At 36.9% G+C, this 25,666-nt stretch overlaps 1 protein-coding gene and 1 non-coding gene across 2 annotated transcripts; both read left to right on the top strand.

Moving 5' to 3' along the window:
- Nucleotides 1–4,976: 4,976 nt before the first annotated feature.
- Nucleotides 4,977–7,978, top strand: LOC110746527 (receptor-like protein 7). The gene has a single exon (XM_088247775.1). It carries the CDS (start codon nucleotides 5,020–5,022, stop codon nucleotides 7,855–7,857), a length of 2,838 nt encoding a protein of 945 aa, XP_088103901.1. The 5' UTR covers nucleotides 4,977–5,019; the 3' UTR covers nucleotides 7,858–7,978.
- A 17,094-nt stretch (nucleotides 7,979–25,072) lies between these two features.
- LOC148296847 (small nucleolar RNA R71) lies at nucleotides 25,073–25,179 on the top strand. Its single transcript, XR_015834185.1, has one exon. It is a non-coding gene; the product is annotated as a small nucleolar RNA R71 (small nucleolar RNA).
- The last annotated feature ends 487 nt before the right edge of the window (nucleotides 25,180–25,666 follow it).

The following is a 25,666-nucleotide window of genomic DNA, read 5'->3' as shown; positions in this document are numbered from 1 at the left end:
AAAAAATTATGGGCAACGTGTCGATTCGCATGCTCTCGAAACTAGTAGTAGTTCTACTGCTGTTTCATCTTGTGTGGTTGCTAAGGCCATCTTTAGTCATAGGGTTAAATATAGTTCAGGGTTATAAATTGGCCTAGGCCAAAGTTGGGCTACAATTGGCCTGGTTGGAGGACTAAAGGGCCAAATGTGGCCCTCCAAATTTGGCCAAATTTTTTTTCATCCCATAACTGGAGATAGGTTTTGCATTATTTTAGAACTATATTTGGCCTATGACTTATGGCAAATTGACTTGAAGTTTCGTAGCACCTTAATTTAATGGCAAATTGACTTGGTCATTTTTCTTTTGTTTCGAATTGACATCAACGTTGATTGCAAGGATGGAATTTTCTGTAATGAATATTTGGTTGCATTTACACTTTTTTATTAATCAGATCTAAGTTCTTGATTTAAGTCATAAAATACTTCTTTTTTGAGAGATATATATGTCAATAAATATTATCCCCTTTGGAATAAACAAAAGGGTTGGAAATGAAAACAAAGGATTGTGTGGACTGTGGAGATCCATTGCTATTTGTTTTGGCAGACTTGGGAAGTGCGTTGGTAATGAAAACAAAGGTTATGCATGCATCATGTTAATTTTTTTGTTCTTTTCGTCTTATTCCTTTCTTCTACCTTGGTCCGTGTCTTCTCTTTCTACTTTTTTTTTTTTACCAAGTCCAGAGCATGATTTGTTTGACAGATTGAACAATCCATTTACTGTTTGACAATAACAAGAACAAAGTGCCACCAACAACACACTAGGTAGTATATAGGTGCAAAAAGTCCAGAGCACATGGTGACGTGCATGTTTGAAGACGTAACTTTGGAAATTTAGGTCTCATCAATTTCGCAAATTGACTTGGAGTTTCTTGGTCTTTTTAATTGAAAATATCACAAATTGCATATATGTGATTTACCAGAACTATTTTTTTCTTTGCTTCGAATTGACAAGACAACAATGGTCTTATTTTCAAGGATGGAATTTTCTGTGATGGCAAGTTCTTGACACTACGCCTCAAGTTTATTATTATTATTATTATTATTTCTATTAACTTCTTTATTGATCAAAATGTCAATAAATATTCTTTTGATGAAGATGGTTAATTCGGAGTGATATTGATCAACTGCACACACAACCTTGGTCCGTGTCTTCTCTTTCTATTATTTTTTATTCCTAAGTCCCACTTGATTGAACATGATTAAAAGAGAAGAGTAATCTGACAATAGGGTGTAGAGGAGTTTGTATTTTTCTAAAACTTAATATGAAGAGTGGTGGGGTGGCGTGTATAGATGTACTATGGTAATACTTAACTGAACATTCCATTAGGTTTATCTAATTTAAGTATTTGCAAAGGCCTTGTGTGGTGCAACCATTCCCTCTCTCCAGACTCTCCACAAATATCTACACTTTTGTCTCGGCTTCAAAGTACGTACGTGCTTTTCTCTGTTTGTGTAGTTTGATTTGGGTTTTTGACAGACTTGTTTGATTTTTTTTGGTAGAGTACGTACGTGCTTTCAATTTTCCATTATGTTGTTTGTGTTGAAGTGAGTCTCCTAATTAATCAAGGAGATTTATTTCCTTGATTAATTAGGGGATTTACTTTCCTATTTTATAGATTTATTTCCTTTAATTAATTAAGGGATTTACTTTCCTATTTTATATAGTTGTCAAATCATTGTATAATTAGGAGATACTTTCCTAATCCTTTACTGGATCTAAAGCACTCATGTAAACTCTTATATATACCTCCTTATGGAGAAGAATAAAAGAATCTAACATATTCAAAACCAAATATTCATATTTTAGCATGGTATCAGAGCAATCGATCCTCGGTTGTCTCTAAATTCTCATATCAAGATTTTTCCTCCCCTCCTCTTCAAGGGGGGGAGGGGAGTGAAAAATGATCTGTTTCTCTTTATCATGGAGATTTTGCCTCTTTCTTGACTCTGACATACCCTTCTCTTCAGGGGGAGAAGAGAATTGAAGAGAAGTTTCTATGTTCTTAGCCGTGTTCACAGGGTTTCTGTGTTCTTTACATTCCTCATATCGTATTCCTCGTACCCAAAATAACATTCCTCATATCTTATTCCTCGTATTTTCAGTTTCAGATTCAGATCTTCATACCCGAATCCTCATATACTCTTATCCCGAAACCCTAAACACATCTTTTTTATCTTATTCTTAAATCCTTCCGCTACCATGGATATCGTTTCCAAAACCACCAAATCCACTTTCTCATATTCAAATCCAAAACCCTAAATCAAATTTCTCATACTCAAATCTCAAATTTCTCATACTCAGATCAAATCCCTCAAATCTAAAGTCCTCAAATGCCTTATCTCAAATTTCTCATACTCAAATCTCAAATTTCTCATACTCAAATCAAATCTCTCAAATCTAAAGTCCTCAAATGTCTTATCTCAAATTTCTCATACTCAAATCAAATTCCTCAAATCTTATACACATACCTCTCAAATCCAATTCCTACATCAAATTCATACATCAAATTCCTCAAATCAAATTCCTCCAATCAAAATCCCTCACATTCTCATATCACTTTTTTATTGCAGACTCAAAACGACCGGTCGCCCGAAGCAAGCGGCCGGTCGCTCGAAGCAAACGACCGGTCGCCAAAGACTCTGCCTGAATTGCATGGATTATCGACTTGGGTGCTACGGATTTCTTGACTCACTTACTAAGTTGGGCATTTGTGACGTATATGCACCAACTTGAGGAGGAGTGTTGAAGTGAGTCTCCTAATTAATCAAGGAGATTTATTTCCTTGATTAATTAGGGGATTTACTTTCCTATTTTATAGATTTATTTCCTTTGATTAATTAAGGGATTTACTTTCCTATTTTATATAGTTGTCAAATCATTGTATAATTAGGAGATACTTTCCTAATCCTTTACTGGATCTAAAGCACTCATGTAAACTCTTATATATACCTCCTTATGGAGAAGAATAAAAGAATCTAACATATTCAAAACCAAATATTCATATTTTAGCAGTTTGGTGCTTGATCTTCACAGTTCACACAGCTCATATAGAATTGGAATTTTCAAAAGTTCCGATGGTCCCTGATTAATAACCTCACCAGATTAATAAATCAAAAAAAGATGCGGACGACAACAATGACAATTTAAGATAAGAAACATATACGTGTTTGACTTCAAGTCAACTAACAATTTAAGATTCCTCTCATTTTGGATCATATATATTCATCAAGAGATAATATTTTTCGTCATTTTCATCAATAAAGAAGTGGTAGCAAAAGTAAAAGAAGAACTCGTGGCATAGTCTCTTGGCGGAGGCACTTGGGGACCAGTGCAGTCACTGGCCCCCACTAAAATTTTATTATAAAAAAATGGTACTAGTATTAGGAGTCTGAAGCCATATGGATATGGGCAAAGAAGTTAAGTCATAGTGGCGTGGTCCAGTAGATTTCAACGTGGCCCAGCTAAATATCCTAAAATTATACACTATCCATTTCTAAAAAGATTAGAATTATTATTATTATTATATATTGTCTTCTGGTATAAATCAATAAATTTAAGAGTATCTCCAAGGGAGATGTCAAATGCTCAATTTGCTTCGGTTTATAAGTTTGAGAAGATGTTCATAATTGTTTCGATTTAAATTTAGTTCATATATATATTTCAGATATGGAAAGAATTTTCAAAAGAAAATCAAAGTCTGAGTTAGTGGAGTCGTCACCTGCAAAGAGTCAAAAGAAAACTGAAAGTCGTTCAAACCAAACTACGGAAGTTAACTTGGAAAATCTGCCATCTGATCCCGGATTACGTAATCAAATATTGAGTCCACACCTACTAAGTCTGCCTAAGCTATTTTTCAATGTTAGGTGGAATTTAATGAAACTTTGTGTGAGTGGCAACAACTCACTAGAAGGATTGAAATACGAAGACTTAAAATTTATTAACTGACTAAAATGAAGCTTATATAGGTGCAAAAAATCGACGGAAATTACCAAAATTAACCCCCTATTAATTCACTTGAAGTCCAGGAGCACATGGTGACGTGCATGTTTGTTACAAAGCCCCAAGAAAAAAAAGGTTCTGGTAAATTACATATATGCAATTTGTGATACTTTCAATTAAAAAGACCAAGAAACTCCAAGTCAATTTGCCATATTGAATTTAGGTGTTGCGAAATTGATGAGGCCAAGTGTAAATTGATGACTCTGGATGCTACCTGCCCCTCTGGATGCTACGTTCCTGCCCCTCTGTTCAAGTCAAGCACGTATGTATGGACCGATAAAGACATGCAACCAAATAATCATCACAGAATTTTTCATCTTTGGGGTATCTGGGATACATATGAAAAATTCTGTACAAGTATTTAAATAGTTATTTACTATGTACAAGTATATATGCAATGATATTTGGAAATACAAGGGCAATGCTCAAGTAAGAACTGTTTATAAACTGAATATTAAAATCTTGCACTGGCTCAATAACGAACGCTCCAAATGCTAATGGCTGGGTGGTGCTGCATCATCCATGCTGATTCCAAGTTGAAGATATACAGAGGAGAGACCAATCTTCGGCTTGCCACATCACCAATTTAACAGACATCGAATTTAATGGCAAATTGACTTGAAGTTTCGTGGTCTTTCTAATTGACAGGAACCGTTTTTCTTTTGTTTCGCTGGTCCTTAATTGCAAGGATAGAATTTTCTTTGATAATTATTTCTTTGCATTTACACTTTTTTATTAATCAGTTCGTGAGTTGTTGACTTTAGTCACCTCAAGCCAGTCCATAAATAGATACTTGACACGTGTATTAACCTATCACTTATATTGATCAAAATGTCAAATAATATTAAATAGTTACTTGACACGTGTACGCTATTGCTCTACCATTTGATCATGCCAGTCTATAAATAGATAGCTCTCTAGCTTTACTTTCATGGATGATTTTTTTAGCAAAGAGTGCAAACAAAAAATATCAAAACATTATGGGGATTCACCTGTCGATTCGCATGCTCTCGAAACTACTAGTTCTGTTGTTGTTTCATCTTGTGGTTGCAAACTTTGTAGACTCTTTGCAGCAGCTATCTTGCCATGCCAAGGAGAGCTCTGCCTTGCTGCAGTTCAAGGAGAGCTTTATGGTTGACAAATCTGCTTCAAGTAATGACGGTGCTTATCCAAAGGTTTCATCATGGAAACCAGTTGGAGGAGGAAATAGCAGCTGCTGTTCGTGGGACGGCGTGGAGTGTGACGAGATGACGGGTCATGTTATTGGCCTTAATCTCAGCAGCAGTTATCTCTACGGCTCTTTCGACTCCAATAGTAGCCTGTTCAGCCTGGTGCATCTTCAAAGGTTAAGCCTCTCTGACAATAACTTCAATTACTCTCAAATTCCATCTAGCATAAGAAATTTTCCAGGCCTCACTCATCTTGACCTCTCTTGGTCTTTCTTTTCTGGTCAAGTCCCATTTGAAGTCTCACACTTGTCCAAGTTGAGTTACCTTGATCTGTGTTGTAATGTTCTTGAAAATGAAGATCCTAGTAATCCTCAGCGATTGTTGAAACTTCAACCATCCGATATGAGAAGTCTGGTTCAAAATTTAACTAGTCTAGAAACTCTTCATCTTAGTTTCATTAACATATCATCGATCATACCCGTTTCCTTGACAAATTTATCATTTTTAACATCCCTTGCCCTCAGGAAATGTGATCTATTTGGCGAATTTCCAGTGAAAATTTTCAATCTACAAAACTTAGAAGCTCTTAGTGTGAGATACAACCTAGATCTCACTGGATATTTGCCCGAATTTAACCGAAGTAGTCCTCTCATCTCATTGAGAGTTGGGTTTACTATGTTTTTCGGAACAATACCTTCTTCGATTGAAAAGCTTAATTCATTGCAAGAGTTGGATGTCGCTCAATGCAATTTTTCAAACTCGTTGGTTCCTTCTGCACTTGGCAATCTTAGACAGCTCACTTACCTAGACATTTCAAAAAGCGCATTTGGAGGTCCAATTCCTGATTCTTTGGCAAACCTTACCCAATTGACTGTGTTTAGAGTTAGTACGAGTTCTTTAACTGGTCCAATTCCATCTTGGCTAGGTAACTTTAGCAAACTAGTTTACCTAGATTTTGCTTATAATCATTTGAGTGGTTCAATCCCGGCCTCATTTTCCAATCTCATCAATCTTGAGATCCTTTATCTACAGTCAAATAACCTGAGCGGTGTAGTGGAGTTTCAAATGTTTCCGAAGGCACAAAATCTCTACCAGCTCCAATTGAGTGAGAACAACTTTGAATTTGTTACTGGATCCAATATTATGAACGCAACTCTTCGACAGTTCACCATTTTGGGTTTGAGGTCATGCAATTTAAAGGAGCTCCCATATTTCCTACAAAATCAGACAACTTTGGAGCGGTTGGATCTGGCAGACAACAAAATCGGTGGTGAAGTACCAAACTGGATGTGGAATTTAAGCAAGGAAACTCTGCTACTCCTGGACATTTCTGGAAACTTCTTTTCAGGAGAACTTCCAGCTGTCATACCCTGGGTTAAACTACAATGCTTGAGGCTTTCGTTCAACAGTTTTCAAGGACGATTACCGATCCCTCCACCATCCCTTCTAGAATATGGTGCGACCAACAACAAATTTACTGGAGAAATTTCACCATTGCTTTGCAATATGTGTTCTCTTATGTACATGGACTTGTCAAAAAACAACTTGAATGGCATACTTCCTCAGTGTCTCGGAAACTTTAGTGATGATCTAATCCTTTTACTTCTTGGAAGCAACTCTTTTCATGGCATGATCCCTCAATCATACAACAACAGAAGCAGTTTAAGGATGATTGACGTTAGTCATAACCAACTGCAAGGGCAATTACCGAGGTCATTGGCGAATTGTGTGATGCTTGAGTATCTGGTTCTGTCAAACAATCAATTTAGTGATGTTTTCCCCATTTGGTTGGGGAACCTTCCAGAGCTAAAACTTCTGGCAATGCGCCATAATCACTTCAACGGTGTAATAGGACAATCTAGAACAAATGTTGACTTCCCCAAGTTACGCATTCTTGATTTGTCTTACAACAATTTCACAGGTGAGATTCCACCTTTGTTTCCAGATATTACTGTAAACAAGTCAACATATATGTCCATAGACGTAGTCTATCAAGTCAATGGTTTTTCTATTCTACAAAGTGTTGCTTACTCAATAACAATAGCAGTTAAAGGTTTAGATTTGTACTATTCAAAGATTCAAGAAGGCTTTGCGGCCATTGACATCTCAAGCAACAAATTTGAAGGTAAGATTCCAGAATTCATTGGGAACCTTAAGGAGCTTTGCTCACTCAATATATCCAGAAACATTCTCACAGGTTCTATTCCATCATCCTTGGGGAACTTAAGAAATCTTGAATCGTTGGACCTTTCACAAAACAAGCTCTCAGGACAGATCCCCCAACAACTGACGAGGCTTACATTCCTTGGGAACTTTGATGTGTCCCACAACAATCTCACAGGTCCTATACCGCAAGGTACCCAACTTACTTCATTGAATAGGACTTCATATGAGGGAAACCCAGGATTGTGTGGACATCCATTACCAAAATGTGGAAATCATGAGGCCCCTCAACCGCCACCTTCTACTGAAGATGACAGTGATTCAGGCTCAGCTCGAATTCTTGGATTTGATTTGATATTTTGTTCGGCTGGAATTGGAAGTGGGTTTGCAGTAGGAGTGGTTCTAGCGAATGTCGCCATCACAAGAAGGCAGAAGTTGTTTCTTAAGATTGTTGGAATGGTGAGGCTAATGATATGGAAAAGGTAGAGTTGCACAATTATAGTGTGTTAGGTTATGCTCTAAACCAACCTTGCTATGTCTTGCTAGTTGTACTTGTCGTGACGCTAATTAATGCAAATAAAGGGGTTAGAATGTTGCATGTTTTTCTGTATTTGAATTTTTTGCATTCATAATGTTTGTAGTTTTCTGTATGTAATAAAATGATTTTAATCGTTAATTGAGCACAGAGTACACTGGACGAAATGAAATTGAAAAAAAAAATTGAGGTTAGAGCTATAAAATTCATTTTTAATCATCTATAGACTATATAACCCTTTTCCTTATTTTTCTATTTAAAATACCCAATTTTTTTTTTCAAAAAAAACCCGATGACTAGGATACAAATAAGCAAGTTGGATAATCTAGTTTAAAATCTGAGTTATTATATTTTCGGATTCCAAAACTACCCCTATTTACAAGTTAATGTATTATGTGGGGGTTGTAACTAATGACACGTTGAATTTGGAAAAATCTCCAAATTGTTATAATGAATGTATGAATTAATTTAGAAACTGATTTGAAATTACATATTAAATTCAAAATTAGCATATTAGTACTCTATAGGTGGTTAACATTTTGGTTTATTTAATTAAAAAATTATGTTGTTTTCCTTTTATGAATATACGTGACTAGTAATCTATTTTATTATAGTTTTATGAATAATAGTGTACATTCTAATTATGTTGAAAAATAATTTTATAATCTATCTATCGTTTGTTTTATGATTTTTTTTTAAAATGAACCTATTTTTTCTCTAAATAATGTACCCTTTTTTTCCCCTCTAAATAATGTACCTATTACTTGTTTTATGAAAAATAATTTGATAATCTTTTTGTTGTTTGTTTTATGAAAAACAAATCTTTTTAAATGAACCTATTTTTTCTATCTAAATAATGTACCTATTTTTTTTTCTCTAATAATGTACCGAAACCAGCAAGGAATATCATCACCAACTAATTTGTTATATCTGTTCACTTTCATTTTCTCCATACTGAATCTCATTTTTACAATGGATAAAATCTCATTTTATGTGGTTTCGTAATAAATTCAGGATTTAATGGAAGTTTAAACTCTGTCTTAGGCTTCCATCCAATGTATTTGTGTACATGATCATTATTCCTATTTTGTATGACATTAGTATTACATATTAGATGATACAAGTGGTGCTAATGTATGCATGTGAAATTAATTTTGTATAGGATTTAGTAGGGATGATGAAGATTAGGTTGAAAGGATTGATTTTATTGTGACATTAATTATCTTCTTTTTTTATTCATAATAATTTCTTCTGCCTAGAAATAGACACACAAGTCTTCTTTTCAAATATATTCTCTTATGTGCAATTAGACACTCGAAACAGTTAGAAATATCATATTTTTGTAATTGAATGTAAATTTAATGAGGCCCCAAAGTTGTGAATTCTTAATTATCAGGCAATTTCATTTCTTCCTTACTATACAACACCCTAACTAACATACTGCCATTCAACGAGAGAAGTTGCAATCACCCTAACATAGTGCCATTAAATGAAGGCAGTAGCGATCACTTACAATTTTTCTAATTTTTCTAATTTTGCAATTTTATTTTTCTAGATAACCCTCTCAAAAGTTTTTTATTATTGCCCTTATTTTTATAGATGTGTGTCTCACCAGTTTCTTTTTTCTTTCATTGTGCATAAACTGTTGAGACTTACATCTAGAAAAATAAGGGCGATAAAAGAAAACTCTTGAGACGGTCATCTAAAAAAATACAATTGCAAAATTAGAAAAATTGTAAGTCGCACATAGCGCGCGTGATCGAAAATAGCCTTCCCACACACGTAGAAGCGTGTGCAGGGAGGCTAGTATTCATAATTAATGTTGCATGTGTTGTTGAAACGAAATTGAAATTGAAACTTTCCAATGTCTCAAATACGAAATTTAATTAATGTTGCTGCTTCTAATTGCAAAAGGAAATACGTAAGTACAGTCATCCACTCAAAGGTCAATGGCCAACTTTCTTTGTAGGTTCCTTTGCACTGTTTGGATTTATCTTTATACATAATTTGACAAATTGCTTTGCTTTGCAGTTTTTTGGTCATGATGAAACTTTCTATGATGAAGTGCAAGTGATCATCATTAGGTTGGAAGTCTTTCCTCTACAAAAGAGTAGCCAAGCTATATAATATTTTGGCTTTAACTACTTTACCTTAGTTTTCGGATGAACTATTTCCTTTTTGAAGGAAATCCAATTTTAGTTCCTTTTTCCTGCTTTTGGCCATACATTTTAGTTCTAATGTAGGGACTTTGAAACTCAAGTGTACTTTAAAAATAGTTACTCCCATTCAAATGCCCCTCCCCACACATATCACTTGTATCAGAAGAAAAAAATCCAATGCTAGCTAACTCTCCATTGATATTCATAGATTAGATGATCAGACCAACATGAGGGCATCTTATTTTGTGAGAATGTGAAGGTGAAAATGTCTCACATTGGAAAGTTGGGAAACCTAGCAAGGGCTATAAGGAGTTCAATCACTCCCTCCATTGCCAATTGGTTTTGGGGTGGAACCTAAGCTTCCTTAATGGTATTAGAGCAAGTTAGCCTACGTGTGAAAGCCCAACAGCCACACGTGCTTCATGTCACCCAATATGTGTTGTTCACGTATTAGACTTGAAAATTCGTCACATGTGCGGGGGTGTGTAAAAATGTGAAGGTGAAAATGTCTCACATTGGAAAGTTGAGAAACCTAACAAGGACTTATAAAGAGTTGAACCGCTCCCCCATTGCCAATTAATTTTGAGAAACCTAGACTTCCTTCATTTTTTTTAAGCATGAAACTGCTCATCTTCTAACTGCTCATCTAACCCATTAACAAGTTTTATGACTTTGACTTGGAAAAGTTAACGTGTGGAAGGCAAGTTCATCTTCTAAGTGCTGATCTAACCCATTAACAAGTTTTATGACTATGACTTGGAAAAGTTAACGTGTGGAAGGCAAGTCTATGACTTTGACTTGGAAAAGTTAACGTGGGGAAGGGTGCTTTTGTCCAGGGGGCCTTCTTTTTTTTCTTGTCTGAATCCAGAGGGCCTTCTTTCCATCGTGTTCGATATAATTGTGTTCCCCCGTTCTCTCTTGCTTTCAACCCTTTTTTTTTTTTTTTTGGCCTGAATCAGTCCTCTCTTGCCTTTTCTCTGTCTCTAAAAAAAAATTGGGTTAATTACATTTTTCACTACTGGGGTTTTGCTCGAAATCAAATTTGGTCCCCGTAATTTTAATTTTTCTGATTTCATCACCGCATTTGCAATAGTTAACAAATTTAGTCTAATGCCTCAATTCCGTCAGTTTGTTTAATTAAAAAATATTAAATATTAAATAATCAAAATATGATTTATGTACTTTTGCCATTTTAGTTTAATTAGCCCAAATAATCAAAATATGATTTATGTACTTTTGTTATTTTAGTTTAATAAAACTACTATACTTGAGCCACTACGATTGTATACAAAGAGAAAGAGCCTCATTTTAATTTTTGGCCCTGGGCCACTCAAAAGTCAAAGTCGGACCCTGCTCGGGACCTCATAATTCAAAATTCACTAAAGCTTCTTTCTAACTCCTAAAATTTCGACGAAAAGTGTTACGTAGTCTTTTGAACATGCACTTTCATTCTATGACATCAAATTCACAATTTGACACAAAGAAAAATTTCATTTCCAAGATCCATATAAAACTTAAAACTGAAAATAGTTACCAAATAAGTTTCATGTATTCAGTTTTTATAAAATGAAAACTAAAGATTGAAAACATAAATGGTTATCAACCTGACAATGTTCATGGAGCTCTCATGTCATTGTGCTCTCCTTCGGATGTCGTCCTGTAGTCTAGTGTGTCCTCCTCCACCATGCCAAAGAATTTCAACAGGAGATCGAGGGGTCCCCCCCCCCCCCCCCTCCCCCCTTGTTCACCCTTCGAATCCCAGGAAAAACCAGGAAAAAGTGCCCCCCTCCCCAAATCGCTGCGTTTCAACAAAAAAAAAAAAAAAGAATTTCAATAGGAATGGAACATATGTACAGTTTTATCATACCAAACCAAATAATAATAATTTTGTTTTAGATCTTTTAGTTTAGCTTCTATTTTGACTATGCAATGCAACTATTCCCTTTGTCCAGGCTCTCCTAGATGGGTACATTTTTGTCTTTGCTTAAAGGTACATACTTGTTGTGCGGAAAGACTTCAAGACCTTGTCGTTGATGGATTATGCGATGGCACACAGACAAACCCCTTTGAGAATAAAATACAAGCACACCGAAGAGAGAAAGCAAACACACAAGAACACAAAGATTTATAAAGGTTCGGCCTTGTGCCTACGTCCTCTTGGTGAAACCCTAATAGTTCTAGTTGCCCTCAGCATGCTCCATACTCGGTCCGTACATATATGTCTTGACTTAAACAGAGGGGCAGGTAGCATCCAAAGCAATTAGCGAAGACCAAAGCTCATATTGCATGGCCCAGCGAAGACATATGATATGATTAAGTGTGGTACTTAGGCCCCGTTTAGGATTGCTTTTTTTAGCCAAAAATCTGCTTCACTTTAAAGTTAAGCAGTTTAATGGGTTTGGTAAAAATAAAATATCCCGATTATTTTAAAAGCAGTGACCTTTTAACAGCAGCTTTTAGAAGTAGGTTCTGGGTTGCTTTTCAAAGCTGCTTTCAAAAGAAGCGATGAGCCTTTAAGGAATTTTTTAATTCCCAAAATACCATCATTAATTTTTTAAAATGACACCACCTCCACCTTCACATCCAACTCCCCCACCTCCACCACCACTTTCACCACCTCTACCACTTCCGCCACCGTAACCGTCATCGCCGCCACCACCACATCCTCCTCCTCCGCCACCACCACCACCACCTCCTCCTCCACCTCCACCACAACAACCATGTCACCATCTCCTCCTCCTTCTCAACCTCCACCATCTCCACCACCTCCACCTCCACCTTCACAACCGCCATCACCACCACCACCACTACCAGAACCACCACCTTCACCTTCATTACCACCTCTTTCACCACCACCTTCACCTCCATCTTTTTCACCACCACTTCTACCACCACCTTCACCTCCATCTTTTTCACCACCACTTCTACCACCACCACTACCACCACATCATTAGTGTATAACACTTTCAACATCATGTCTATTTTAGTCATTATTCACAGTTACAACAGTGTCATATTAAAATTTACCAAACGGTTTTGACACTGCTTTTTGTATTAACAACACTTTAAAAATATTGTTAACCAAACATGGACCTGCTTTACTTTACAACTAATTATTTTCAAAGCACAACATAAGCAACTTTTTTAAAAGTAACAGCAATCCCAAATTGGTCCTTAGTATAATGATCTATTTGAATGCCTTTTCTGTGGGATAATTGGACGACTTCACTTCGAGTCAAATGAATTAACTTATACTTGAAGTCAAGCACATGTTCTTGCAATGCAAGTAGATGCAAGTTTCAAACCATCATTGTTCCCCATCCCCATCTTGTTTGAAATTTGAAATTTATTCCAAGTCCCATCCGTTCTCTCTCCCTTTCAACCCTTTTTTCTTTTCTTTTTTCTGAATCAGTCTTCCTCCCTTGTTGTTTTAATTAACTCTCTCTCTCTCTCTCTCTCTCCAAATCAAGCTCTTTTTCTGTTTTGTATGGCTGGTGAATTCTCAGGAAGGTAATTTAGAATGGGGAGAAAGCCACGAAAATGAAACCGACCCCAAAAGTATGCAAGGTTTTTATGTTTTTAACTTTAATTTTGTAAATCTAGTTCAACATGATCCCACCAAACAGAATCCGGTTCAACATGATCGCATCAAATAGAATCCAAATTCAACATGTTGAGGTGGATCGACACTTTATCAAACAGAAGCTTGAGGCTAAAGTGATTTAGTTTTCTTTCGTGAAGTCCGATGATCAATTGGTAGATTTTTTGACAAAGTGCAACCAACAACACACTAGCTAGTATATTAAATGGAAAGGTGATGTCAAAAACCAAATGGCTGCCTTGTATCGTACTTAATTATGTCCAAGGAGATGTCGTCTTGGGTGTGTCGATGACCAAAAGCTATTGGATGTCTTTATCGGTCCATACTTGACTTAAACGGAGGGCCAGGTAACATCCAGAGTGATTAGCAAAGACCAAAGCACAGATGGCATGGCCCAGCGGAGACATATGATATGATTAAGTGCGGTACTTATCTCTTAACATATGACTATTAGGTCATTGGACTTGACTTCAAGTCAAATAAGTTTGAAAATAAGGAACTTAATTAGTATAATGATCCTCCTGATGGAAACTATATATGTAGTCTTGATGCATAACAAAGATCAAATAACATGTATCTGAATCAGAATGCCTTATTTACGGAGTAATTGGACGACTTGACTTGGAGTCAAATAATGAAGCAATAACTCACTTGAATTCTGAATGCCTTTTTAATTAACTCTCTCTCTCTCTCTCTCTCTCTCTCTCTCTCTCTCTCTCTCTCTCTCTCTCTCTCTCTCTCTCTCTCTCTCTCTCTCTCTCTCTCTCTCTCTCTCTCTCTCTCTCAGGGGGTAATTGAGAATGGGGAGAAAGGCACGAAAATGAACCCGACCTCACAAGTATTCCTTAACAGTGCGTATTTTTATGAAGCAATACCTCACTTCGTATTTTTATGTTTTTAACTTAAATTTTGTGAAGATGTAAGTTAAAACTATTGATTTACACTTTAGAATTCACCAAAAGGATTGAAATACGAAGACTTCAAATTCATTAACAGTGCGTTTGGATGAGCAAATTTAAAAGTACAAAGGATTTCATTAATGACGGAATTTAAAATGACGGAAATTAATGTTCTAGAATTTGTAAAGTTTCTTGTTTGGATGACTGATTTAAAACATGGAATTTAACCTTTATTTGTGAAGTTATCTTTTTTAAAAACTCAATCTCTCTTGGGATTTTAGAAATGATGACTTTTAAATAGAATTTAAAGTTGGGATTTATGATCTCCAAATTCCATGTTTTTTCCCACGCGGAATTTCTAAATCTATGTTTTTTTTGTCCAAACACGGGAATTGGTTCATGTCAATTTAGAAATTCTGAGTTTTGTCAAAATCCCAAGTTTATGAAGACTAAAATGAAGTCCAGAGCACATGGTGACGTGCATAAGACTCTACCAACTTTGTGGAATTTCAAGCAAAAAGAAAAAAAATTCAAAAGCTAGCTTCTTTGTGGAATTTTCTGTAATGAATATTTGGTTGCATTTACACTTGTTTATTAATGAGATCTGAGTTGTTGACTTAAGTCATCTGGAGTCTTAAATACTTCTTTTTTGATCGATATATATGTCAATAAAGGATTGTGTGGAGATCCATTGCTATTTGTTTTGGCAGACTTGGGAAGTGGTTTGGTAATGAAAACAAAGGTTATGCATGCATCATGTTAATTTTTTTGTTCTTTTCGTCTTGTTCCTTTCTTCTACCTTGGTCCGTGTCTTCTCTTTCTACTATTTTTTTAACAAGAACAAAGTGAAACCAACAACACACTAGTTAGTATATATTAGATGGAAAGGTGATGTCGAAAACCAAATGGCTGCCTTGTGTCGTACTTATGTCCAAGGAGATGTCGTCTTGGGCACATGGTGACGAGCATGTTTGATATAAGGCCCCTTGAAGACGTTAATTTGGAAATTTACACTTGGTCTCATCAATTTCGCAAATTGACTTGGAGTTTCGTGGTCTTTTTAATTGAAAATATCACAAATTGCATATATGTAATTTATCATAACCATTTTTTTTCTTTGCTTCTTGATTGTATTGTTGACTTTAGTCATTTGCAGTGTGAAAACATTACTCCTCGAGTTTATTATTATTATTATTATTATTTCCAATCACTTCTTTATTGATCAAAATATGCTCAACCATATTACGCCTCTATTGCTCAACCATTTGATCATGCCAATTTATAAATAGATAGCTCTCTATAGCTTTAACTTTCATAGATGATTCTTTTGCAAAGAGTGCAAACAAAAAATATCAAAACATTATGAGGATTCACCTGTCGATTCGCATGCTCTCGAAACTACTAGTTCTGTTGTTGTTTCATCTTGTGGTTGCAAACTTTGTAGACTCTTTGCAGCAGCTATCTTGCCATGCCGAGGAGAGCTCTGCCTTGCTGCAGTTCAAGGAGAGCTTTATTATTGACAAATATGCTTCACGTTCTAAAGGTGCTTATCCAAAGGTTTCATCATGGAAACCAGCTGCAGGAGGAAATACCAGTTGTTGCTCGTGGGACGGCGTCGAGTGTGACAAGATGACAGGTCATGTTATTGGCCTTAATCTCAATAGCAGTTATCTCTATGGCTCTTTCAACTCCAATAGTAGCCTGTTCAGCCTGGTGCATCTTTGTTGTTAATAATATGTTAACTCGCAATTGTACGGGGCAATTAGTAGTATAGCAAGACAAGTACGAGGTCGTACCCACGAAGACTGAGAAGTTCAAATTAGTTATGTACTTTAGATTACCGAATTCAAGAAGTTAGGAAGTTAAATCTAAAACAGAATTTAAAGCAAGAGTGAGTTTGAAAACAAATGCAGCAAGATTAAAATGAACTTTGAAGTGAGAATGCTTGTGATTATAGAAAGAAATGAACAAACTGAAATTGCAACGGAAAGCAAGTAAACAAAAGTAACAAAGGGTGGTTTTGAAGGTTAAAACACAAGTTTGGAGACTAGGGCATTCGATTCACCATAACAATTCAATTCTGGGTTATAAAGATTCAAGTAACAAGTCTAATTCAGATTCAAAGATTGATTCTAGCTAAAGTATGATTAGGCCATGGTGTTTGGTCCTAACCTTGTGTTCCTAATTCCCTAATTTGATCATTTGTTGTCTAACCTAAAATTAAGCATTAGGAACCCATTAAGCATAGAAGAACATTTTAAACAACCAAGTATGTATCTAATCCCTGTTGTCGAATGTCCATACATACTCTTCCTATTCATAGTTCAATTCAAATTAAAGCATGGTGCATACTCTTAATTCAAACCAAGATAGTTAACAAACAAGTTCTAATGGTGATCAATCATTCAAACAAGCATGTTAACTTATAAGCATAATGAATAAGAACATGAATCATGAATCAAACTTGAAACTCCAAACTTATAAACCCAAAATATTCATGTTAGGTTACATCGAAGCCCTAGTTATGGATTTAGCTACTCATAATGGAAAAGAGACTTGAACATAAATAAGAAAACATAATGAATGCAATAAGAGTAAAAAAAACCCTTTTCTGAAGTTCTTGTGGTGTCCAAGGCTTCTCCAAGTGCTTCTCCACTTCTAATGCTTCTCCAAGAGCTTCCCCACTTCTAGAAAGATGTATGAAGGATATGGAGGTGATTTGGGATGAGTTTGAGTGAGTGGTGATGGCTAAGAAAGATGAAATTCGTAGGGAAATGGAAGAGAGGTTTGCTGGAGTTGTTTTGGTGATTGCTGGAGTGTTTGGGATTGTGAGAGTGTTTGAGGATGGCTGGAGTGAATTGTGGGGTTGTGAATCCCAGGATTTGTTGTTTCTTGAATGTGGAATGGATGTGGTATTTATAGGGAGAGGGGAGTGATAAATCTGAATTCAATATGGCTAATGCATTCAACACTTGCATTATAAAATCTAAATTGGTTGATGCACTTCACCAATAAATCCCACCAGCAGCCCTAGCTCATCTTCATGTCACCATGACCAAGCTTCCAACCAGAAACAATAGCTCATGCCTAGCTCACCATGACCAAGCTTCCAACCAGCTCATCCTGAGGTCAGCATGACCAGCAACTTCAAGGGCTTACAACTTGGGCTTCTCTTAAGCAAATGACGACTTTAAGATGTCCATTGTGAAGTTCAGAATGTGTCTGATCCAACCACACAAGTATTGGCCCAATCCAAGCTCGGATGAAGAAGATAAGTCCGAAATGAAATTCTAACTCAGTTTGCTCGCTGACAAAAATCCATCCTGAGCATGGATCTGTGTTTGCTAGGTGACGGACTCCAGATTTATCCAATGGGGCTGAATTTTGGATATGTTATAGTACACACCCATTGGAACAACTTTCATGAAGAATGCAGCCTCATCCGAGCTGTGTAGGTTGCTGAAACAGATCTTGCAATGTGACCCACGAAACTGGACTGGCAAGGGGCTGTAGGAAAAATGAGTTTGTCTTTAAGCTCTTCTTCCATTCATCCAAATTAGGCCTTAACATGCTTGAATTGCATGAATTATGCTCTCTTGCTCTATTGGCCTACAAAACACACAAAGGGAGGGAAATAACTTAGAATTATAGGAACTAAGCAAAATAAGTAAGTAAATTGGGCATGTATATGTATGAAATTATGAGCTTAACACACCCCCAAACTTAGATTTTGCTAGTCCTCGAGCAAAACAAAAGAGAAACAAAGATAAAAACAAAACAAGAAGTTAACTAGACCACTTTCGTAGGTAACTCGATTGCATTGAGCGTATGCAACAAGCCTTTAAACCTCTAGGCATCCCTAGTAGGAGGAGTTGTGTCTCCTGAGGGTTTAATAGATACGATACCCACAAACGTTTTTCTAACTCTACAAAACAAAATGGTTAGAAAAACAACTTTGAAATCAACTAATGAAAATGAAAGAAAGTTTTAGTCATACCTCCAACACCATAGAGTTGCCAAGATAGGTCATCAATCAGTGTGTACAAGTGGAAGCTATAGCTCAAAGGCACACAGTTTCAAAGCAAGCACACTCAAACCTTGAATAGAGAACATGCTTCGACTCTAATTCTCACAGATAACACTCAATCACTCAGAACCTATGTTTTAATTCTCTCAAGAAAGCATAAGTGAGTGTATGAAATAGAAGCACAAATTTGGTTAGATCTCATGAAAGGAATTAAATACTAAGAATAGAGATACACACATACTTACCAGCACCCATGAATACATCCTCAAAGATCAACTAGGTCTTTCACAATGTTGTAATGAAAGGCTAAGGTTTAGGGGAAATGGAAGAATTGGAAGGAAAAACAAATAACTTAAGAACATACCAAGGTTGCATGCTTCATTAATCTGCAAGGCATCATTGATTTAGATTGGCATGGCAGCAAACTTCATGGTATCACCTGGCATAGACTTTATTTTTCACACTTAGATCATATTGAAACACTTTCATCTTTGCTGATTTGATCCGCATCTTCTTTACTTTATTGCACAGATTCACACAAAATTTTTATTTAGGTACATGGCTGCAACTTCCTTGCTTCAAACTTTATGTTGGCAAACCTTGGTATATTTCTAAGTTACTAGGGTATGGCTACAATAGGTCAAGTATCTCAGATTGAGATACAAAGGTAGGGAAATGATGAGGGTGATAGAAGAAAAAGGCTTTAAGTGTTTGGCTTCAAGAGGGCTAATGGAACACACATATGGGTAGGGTGAAAAGAAAGCACATAGAATGGTTATACACACATAGCCTAGCATCACTTCAATGAGTTCATTCATGAATGAGAGCAAGCACATGATATCTGTAAAAGAGAATCATCCTTAGTATTCAATCAAAATGAAATGATGAGATCAATTAGAGTGAATTGAAGAAAATAAGTATGGATGAGAAATAGAACACTTTAAACCCTCTCAAGAAAGCAATTAGGCTCGATATAGCTCACTAGGGTAGTCTCCACTATTTTCCTTCAAGAATTTGAGCATGGTACTTTAGCCACCAGAATTCTAAGAGCAAAAGCTTTGTGAAGTGCAAAATTCTGATATGAAAACCTCAAATAGCAGCTCCATAGCATTGATTGTATGACATTCTTTTAAAAAAATAAAATAAAATAAAATAAAAATAGTGACAAGAGAACGAAAATTGAAAACACAAATGGATAAGAAAATTGAAATTGAAAACCTTCCCCCCAGACCTGAATTGAACATTGTCCTCAATGTGAAAGCATACAAAAGATGATTGAGAACAAACAAATGATAAAGGGAAAAGTTTAGAAGAAGGTTTAGGAAACACAGCCAGGGGATCCGGGAAGGTTGGAGGGGTCACAATGGTCCCGCTTAAAACCCAAACTTCTTAGACACCGAAGGTGTCGCCTAAAGAACTCCTAGACACTGTATTGACGGAGGTGCTCACTGGGGTTACCAAAAGTTAGCTTATATGAAATTTTATTTTATTTTTTAAATTTATTTATTTATAAAAAGGAACAGAAACTTAAAATGACTAAAATAAAAACAAAACAAGTAAAGAGAAAGGATTGAAATGCTTCCCCTTGATGCGATTAGGTCGATTGCTACCAAGCACCTTCTTCTTGAACACATGGGTTGCCTCCCAAGAAGCGCCTTAGTTAATGTCTTGGCAAGACATTATGTAATCAGCTAAGTTGATGGTACAAAGGGAAGTTGATCCACCACATGGCCTGCTTGAATGCCAGCTGAAATTCCCTCATAGAATGGCTTTAAACGTTGTCCATTTACTTTGAAAGTTGATCCATCTTTAGGGTTTTGAATTTCCACAGCTCCATAGGAAGAAACATTGACCACGGTGAATGGCCCAAGCCACCTAGACTTCAATTTTCCTGGAAAGAGACGCAAACGTGAGTTAAACAAAAGAACTAACATACCTTTGGAGAACTCTTTCCGTTGAATGTTTCTGTCATGGTAACTCTTGGTTCGTTCTTTGTAAAGCTTTGCATTCTCATAAGACTCATGTCTAATTTCTTCCAATTCATTGAGCTGAAATTTTCTAACATGGCCAGCCTTGTCCAGATCAAAATTCAACTTCTTGATGGCCCAAAAGGCATTGTGTTCAAGCTCCATTGGTAGGTGACAAGCTTTCCCAAACACAAGACGATAAGGGCTCATTCCAATGGGAGTCTTATATGCTGTCCTATAAGCCCATAATGCATCATTGAGCTTGGCTGCCCAATCTTTCCTTGTATTGTTCACCACCTTCTCCAGGATGTGCTTTATTTCTCTATTGCTTATTTCCACTTGACCAGAAGTTTGAGGATGATATGGTGTAGAGACTCGATGGGTGATGTTGTACTTTTTCATGAGTGCTTCGAATGGCTTGTTACAGAAGTGGCTGCCTCCATCACTAATGACAGCCCTTGGAGTACCAAACCTTGTGAAAATATTATCCTTCAAGAACTTTAGCACCACCTTATGATCATTGGTTTTGGTGGCTATAGCTTCCACCCATTTAGACACATAATTAACAGCAACAAGTATGTAAGTATAACCAAAGGAAGATGAGAATGGTCCCATGAAATCAATACCCCACACATCGAAGAGCTCCACAACAAGTATGTTATTCAATGGCATTTCATTCCTGCGACTTATGTTCCCCATCCTTTGGCACCTATCACACTTAACACAAAAACTAAATGCATCTTTAAATAGAATGGGCCAAAAGAAACCAGATTTCAGAATTTTAAGTGCTGTTTTCTTAGCTCCAAAGTGACCTCCACAGGCCAATTCGTGGCTATGCCTAAGTATGCTTTCTTGCTCTTCTTCTGGAACACATATTCTGATGAGTTGATCCGGGCAATGCTTGAATAAGAAAGGTTCATCCCAGACATAATGTTTCACCATGGAAAAGAACTTCTTCTTATCCTGAGAAGTTAGATCATTTCTAAGAACACCACAAGCAAGATAATTAACAAAATCAGCATACCATGGCTCTTTGACTTGGGCAGCATATAGTTGTTCATCAGGGAAAGTCTCATTCAAGGGTAGCACAACTCCTCCTTTTTCTTCAACCACAATTCTGCTCAAATGATCAGCTACCGCATTCTCACATCCCTTCTTATCTCGAATCTCCAAATCGAATTCTTGCAGCAAGAGAATCCATCTAATCAAGCGTGGTTTGGCATCCTTCTTAGTGAGCAAGTATCTAAGGACTGCATGGTCAGAATAAACAATTACTTTAGAACCAACAAGGTAAGAACGAAATTTTTCTAAAGCAAAAACCACAGCAAGCAACTCCTTCTCTGTTGTGGAGTAGTTGATTTGAGCATCATTCAAGGTCCGGCTAGCATAATGAATCACATGGGGCAGCTTGTTCTTCTTTTGACCTAAAACTGCACCAATAGCAAAGTCAAAGGCATCACACATTATTTCAAATGGTAAAGACCAATCCGGAGCTATGATAATAGGGGCTGAAGTTAGCTCCCTCTTCAAGGTAGAAAAAGCTTCCATGCAAGCTTCATTAAACTCAAAAACAGCATCCTTAGCAAGGAGATTACACAATGGCCTTGTAATGCTTGAGAAATTTTTGATGAACTTTCTATAGAATCCAGCATGACCTAGAAAGCTTCTAATTCCTTTAACAGAGGTAGGGGGTGGAAGATTTGAGATGAGGTCGATCTTGGCTTTATCCACTTCGATTCCCTTGCTTGAAATCACATGGCCTAGTACAATGCCTTGTCTCACCATGAAGTGACACTTCTCCCAATTCAAAATCAGATTTGTTTCCTGGCATCTTTTAAGCACTAGAGACAAGTGGTGAAGACAATTATCAAAAGAGGAACCAAAAACTGAAAAATCATCCATAAATACCTCAATGAATCGTTCCACCATATCTGAAAAGATTGACATCATGCATCTTTGGAAAGTTGCAGGGGCATTGCACAAACCGAATGACATCCTTCTATAAGCAAACGTACCAAATGGGCATGTGAATGTGGTTTTCTCTTGGTCTTCGGGAGCAATGGGAATTTGATTATAACCTGAAAAACCATCAAGAAAACAATAGTAAGCATGGCCAGATAAACGTTCAAGCATTTGATCAATAAAAGGCAAGGGGAAATGATCTTTTCTAGTGGATGTGTTCAACTTCCTGTAATCAATGCAAACTCTCCAACCAGTGACAGTTCGTGTAGGAACTAGCTCATTCTTCTCATTCTTCACAACAGTGATTCCGGACTTCTTTGGAACAACTTGCACAGGGCTCACCCACTTAGAATCTGAAATTGGGTAGATGATTCATACATCGAGTAGCTTTAAAACTTCAGCTCTAACCACCTCTTTCATGTTGGGATTTAGCCTCCTTTGGGCATCACGGGATGGTTTGCTGTCTTCTTCCATTAAAATTCGGTGCATACACATGCTTGGACTAATTCCTTTGATGTCTGCTATGGTCCACCCAATGGCTGTTTTATGCTCTTTTAGAACTTTAATTAAGCTCTCTTCTTCATGTGAGGAGAGACCTGCAGCAATTATAACAGGGAGAGTTTCGTTAGCACCCAAATATGTATATTTGAGATGATTGGGAAGAAGTTTAAGTTCTAGCTTTGGTGGGATGACAATGGATGGCTCCAATTTCATGGATGATGGTCCAAGAGGCTCGATTGGTGGCCTAAAGGATGGTGGGTATGGCGGAAACACTTCTAAGGCAGCCACCACTTCTTGGAACTCCAGTTCACAAAGATCTTCCTCTTTTTGTGTTAAGACAGCTTCTAGAGCATCATTAGACTTTCTCTGCAAAATTTTGGAAGAAACCTCATGATCCACAACATCAATTGAAAAGCAAGAATCAAGAGAGATAGAAGGTTGAGATCGAGCATTAAGCATTTTAAATTCAACAGTTTCACCCAAAACAGTCATGGAAAGGGTGCTATCTTTCACTTTGATGATTGTGTCTGCAGTGGCCATGAATGGCCTGCCTAGGAGAATGGGATCAACACGATCTCTATTTGGATTGTCTTCCATGTCCATCACTACAAAATCAGCAGGGAGAATTAGTGTATTAACTTGAACTAGAATATCTTCTACAATACCTTTTGGATATTTTATAGAATGATCAGCTAGTTCAAGTCGCATTGAAGTCTTCTTCATCCCTTCTAAGCCAAGCTCTTGATATACTGAATATGGCATTAGATTGATGCTTGCTCCCAAGTCCAACATGGCTCTTCCAACCTTCTTGCCTCCAATGTTAATGGGAATGTCAAAGCTGCCAGGATCATTTAGTTTTGGTGGAAGCTTCCTTTGCAATACAGCACTTATATTCTGGTCGAGCTTTACTCCTTCATTTGGAGCGAAATTGAGCTTGTGAGTTTTCAAGTCCTTGATGAATTTTCCATATGCAGGAATCTGTTCAATAAGATCAAGCAAAGGCAAATTGATATTAACTTTACTCAAAATATCATAAATCTCTTTAAAAGCCTTATCTTGCTTTGCTTTCTTAAGACGGCCTGGAAATGGAATCTGTGGAACATATGGAGCGGGTGGCACGCATCTATCTTCTTGAAGATGTGGTGGCACAAATTTGTCATCCCTTTTATGCAATTGGAATTGATCGGATTTCTGAGAATCTGATTTGGCCTTAGGAGCAGATTGAGAAGTTTTGAGTTGTTCTCCTTCCGTGGCCATGGTCTCCTCCTCTTCATTTTCTACAATCACAACATCATTTGAAATATTAGAATCATCTTTATTATCAATGATCTTACCTGATCTGAGCACATGAATGGCCTTGGCTTCTGGGTTCTTTGGATTGATCTCAGTTTGGCTTGGCCATTTCCCAGGCACTCTTTGAGTTATTTCAGCAGCTATTTGGCCTAATTGGACTTCCAATTTGGAGATGGCAGCTTGTGTAGTTTGCTGAAAATTGGATTGGTTGATTGCCATCTGCTTCATTATATCTTCCAATGATGATGATGATTGTTGTGGTCTTTGGAATGAAGGGGGATTTGCTTGATTCTGGGTATTTCTCCATGAAAAGTTTGGATGATTTCTCCAACCTGGATTATAACTTTGAGAGTATGGATCATTTCTTGGACCTTGGTTGTAGGAATTTACCAACTTAGCTTGTTCTTGCACAAATTCTGGATATCCAGCCCCAAGTGGACAAGCAGTGGTCCCATGGTCATGAGTTTCACAGATGCTACACACTTCCTTCGGAGGGTTTCTTGAGTTTAATGCAAGAAGAGCATCTAGCTTTTGTTCCAGTTTTGAAATCTGCACACTAGAAGCATCATTAGAACCACTAATAACACGTTTACCTCTTGTATCCGTATGTTGGGTCTCCATTGCTATCTCCTCAAAGAGTTCGTACGTTTCTTCTGGAGTTTTGGTTTTAAAAGAACCACCTGCAAAATTGGTGACTATATTATGACTAGAAGGGGTTAGTCCTTTATAAAACATACGCATTTGAAGCTTCAATGGAATCCCATGATGAGGACATTGGTTTAGCAGCCCATTGAATCTCTCCCATGCTTCACAAAACGATTCATCACCTTGCTGTGCAAATAACAAGATCTTGTCCCTAAGCATGTCGGTCTTTTGCGTGGAGAAGTATTTTTCCAGGAACTTCTTTTGAATGGCAGACCATGTAGTGAGTGAACCATGCTTCAAAGAATTCAACCAATACTTCGCCTTATCCTTTAAAGTGTATGGAAACACTCTCATTCGAAGTTGATCTTCTGTCACACCTGTCAAGGGAAAAGAACTCACAACATTAAAAATATCATTTATATGAGTCAATGGATCTTCATTAGGTAAACCATAAAAGGAGGGTAGCATATTAAGATGAGAAGATTTAAGCTCATAATTTCGAGCTACAGTGGGCAGCAAAATGCTTGAAGGAGATGCTGGAATTGTTGGGATATCAAGTTCTCCCATGAACTCAATGGCAGCCATCATTTCTTCTTCTTCTTGGTCTGAACTTGCTTTCGAATTTGAAAGTGAAGAACCAGGAAGTTCAGTGTGGAGAGCAAGACTTGTAAATGTAGCAAGAGCTTGCTCTTTTGCAGTTGACAAC

This window comes from Prunus avium, chromosome 2, assembly GCF_965620075.1.
Source record: "Prunus avium chromosome 2, drPruAviu1.hap1.1, whole genome shotgun sequence".
Classification (NCBI taxonomy): domain Eukaryota; kingdom Viridiplantae; phylum Streptophyta; class Magnoliopsida; order Rosales; family Rosaceae; genus Prunus; species Prunus avium.
The sequence above is the reverse complement of the archived record's forward strand: the minus strand, read 5'-3'. Positions and strand labels throughout refer to the sequence as shown.

What these genes read in the sequence shown, in the direction of transcription:
- LOC110746527 (XM_088247775.1), top strand. Translation starts at nt 5,020, where the DNA reads ATGGGGATTCACCTGTCGATTCGCATGCTCTCGAAACTACTAGTTCTG.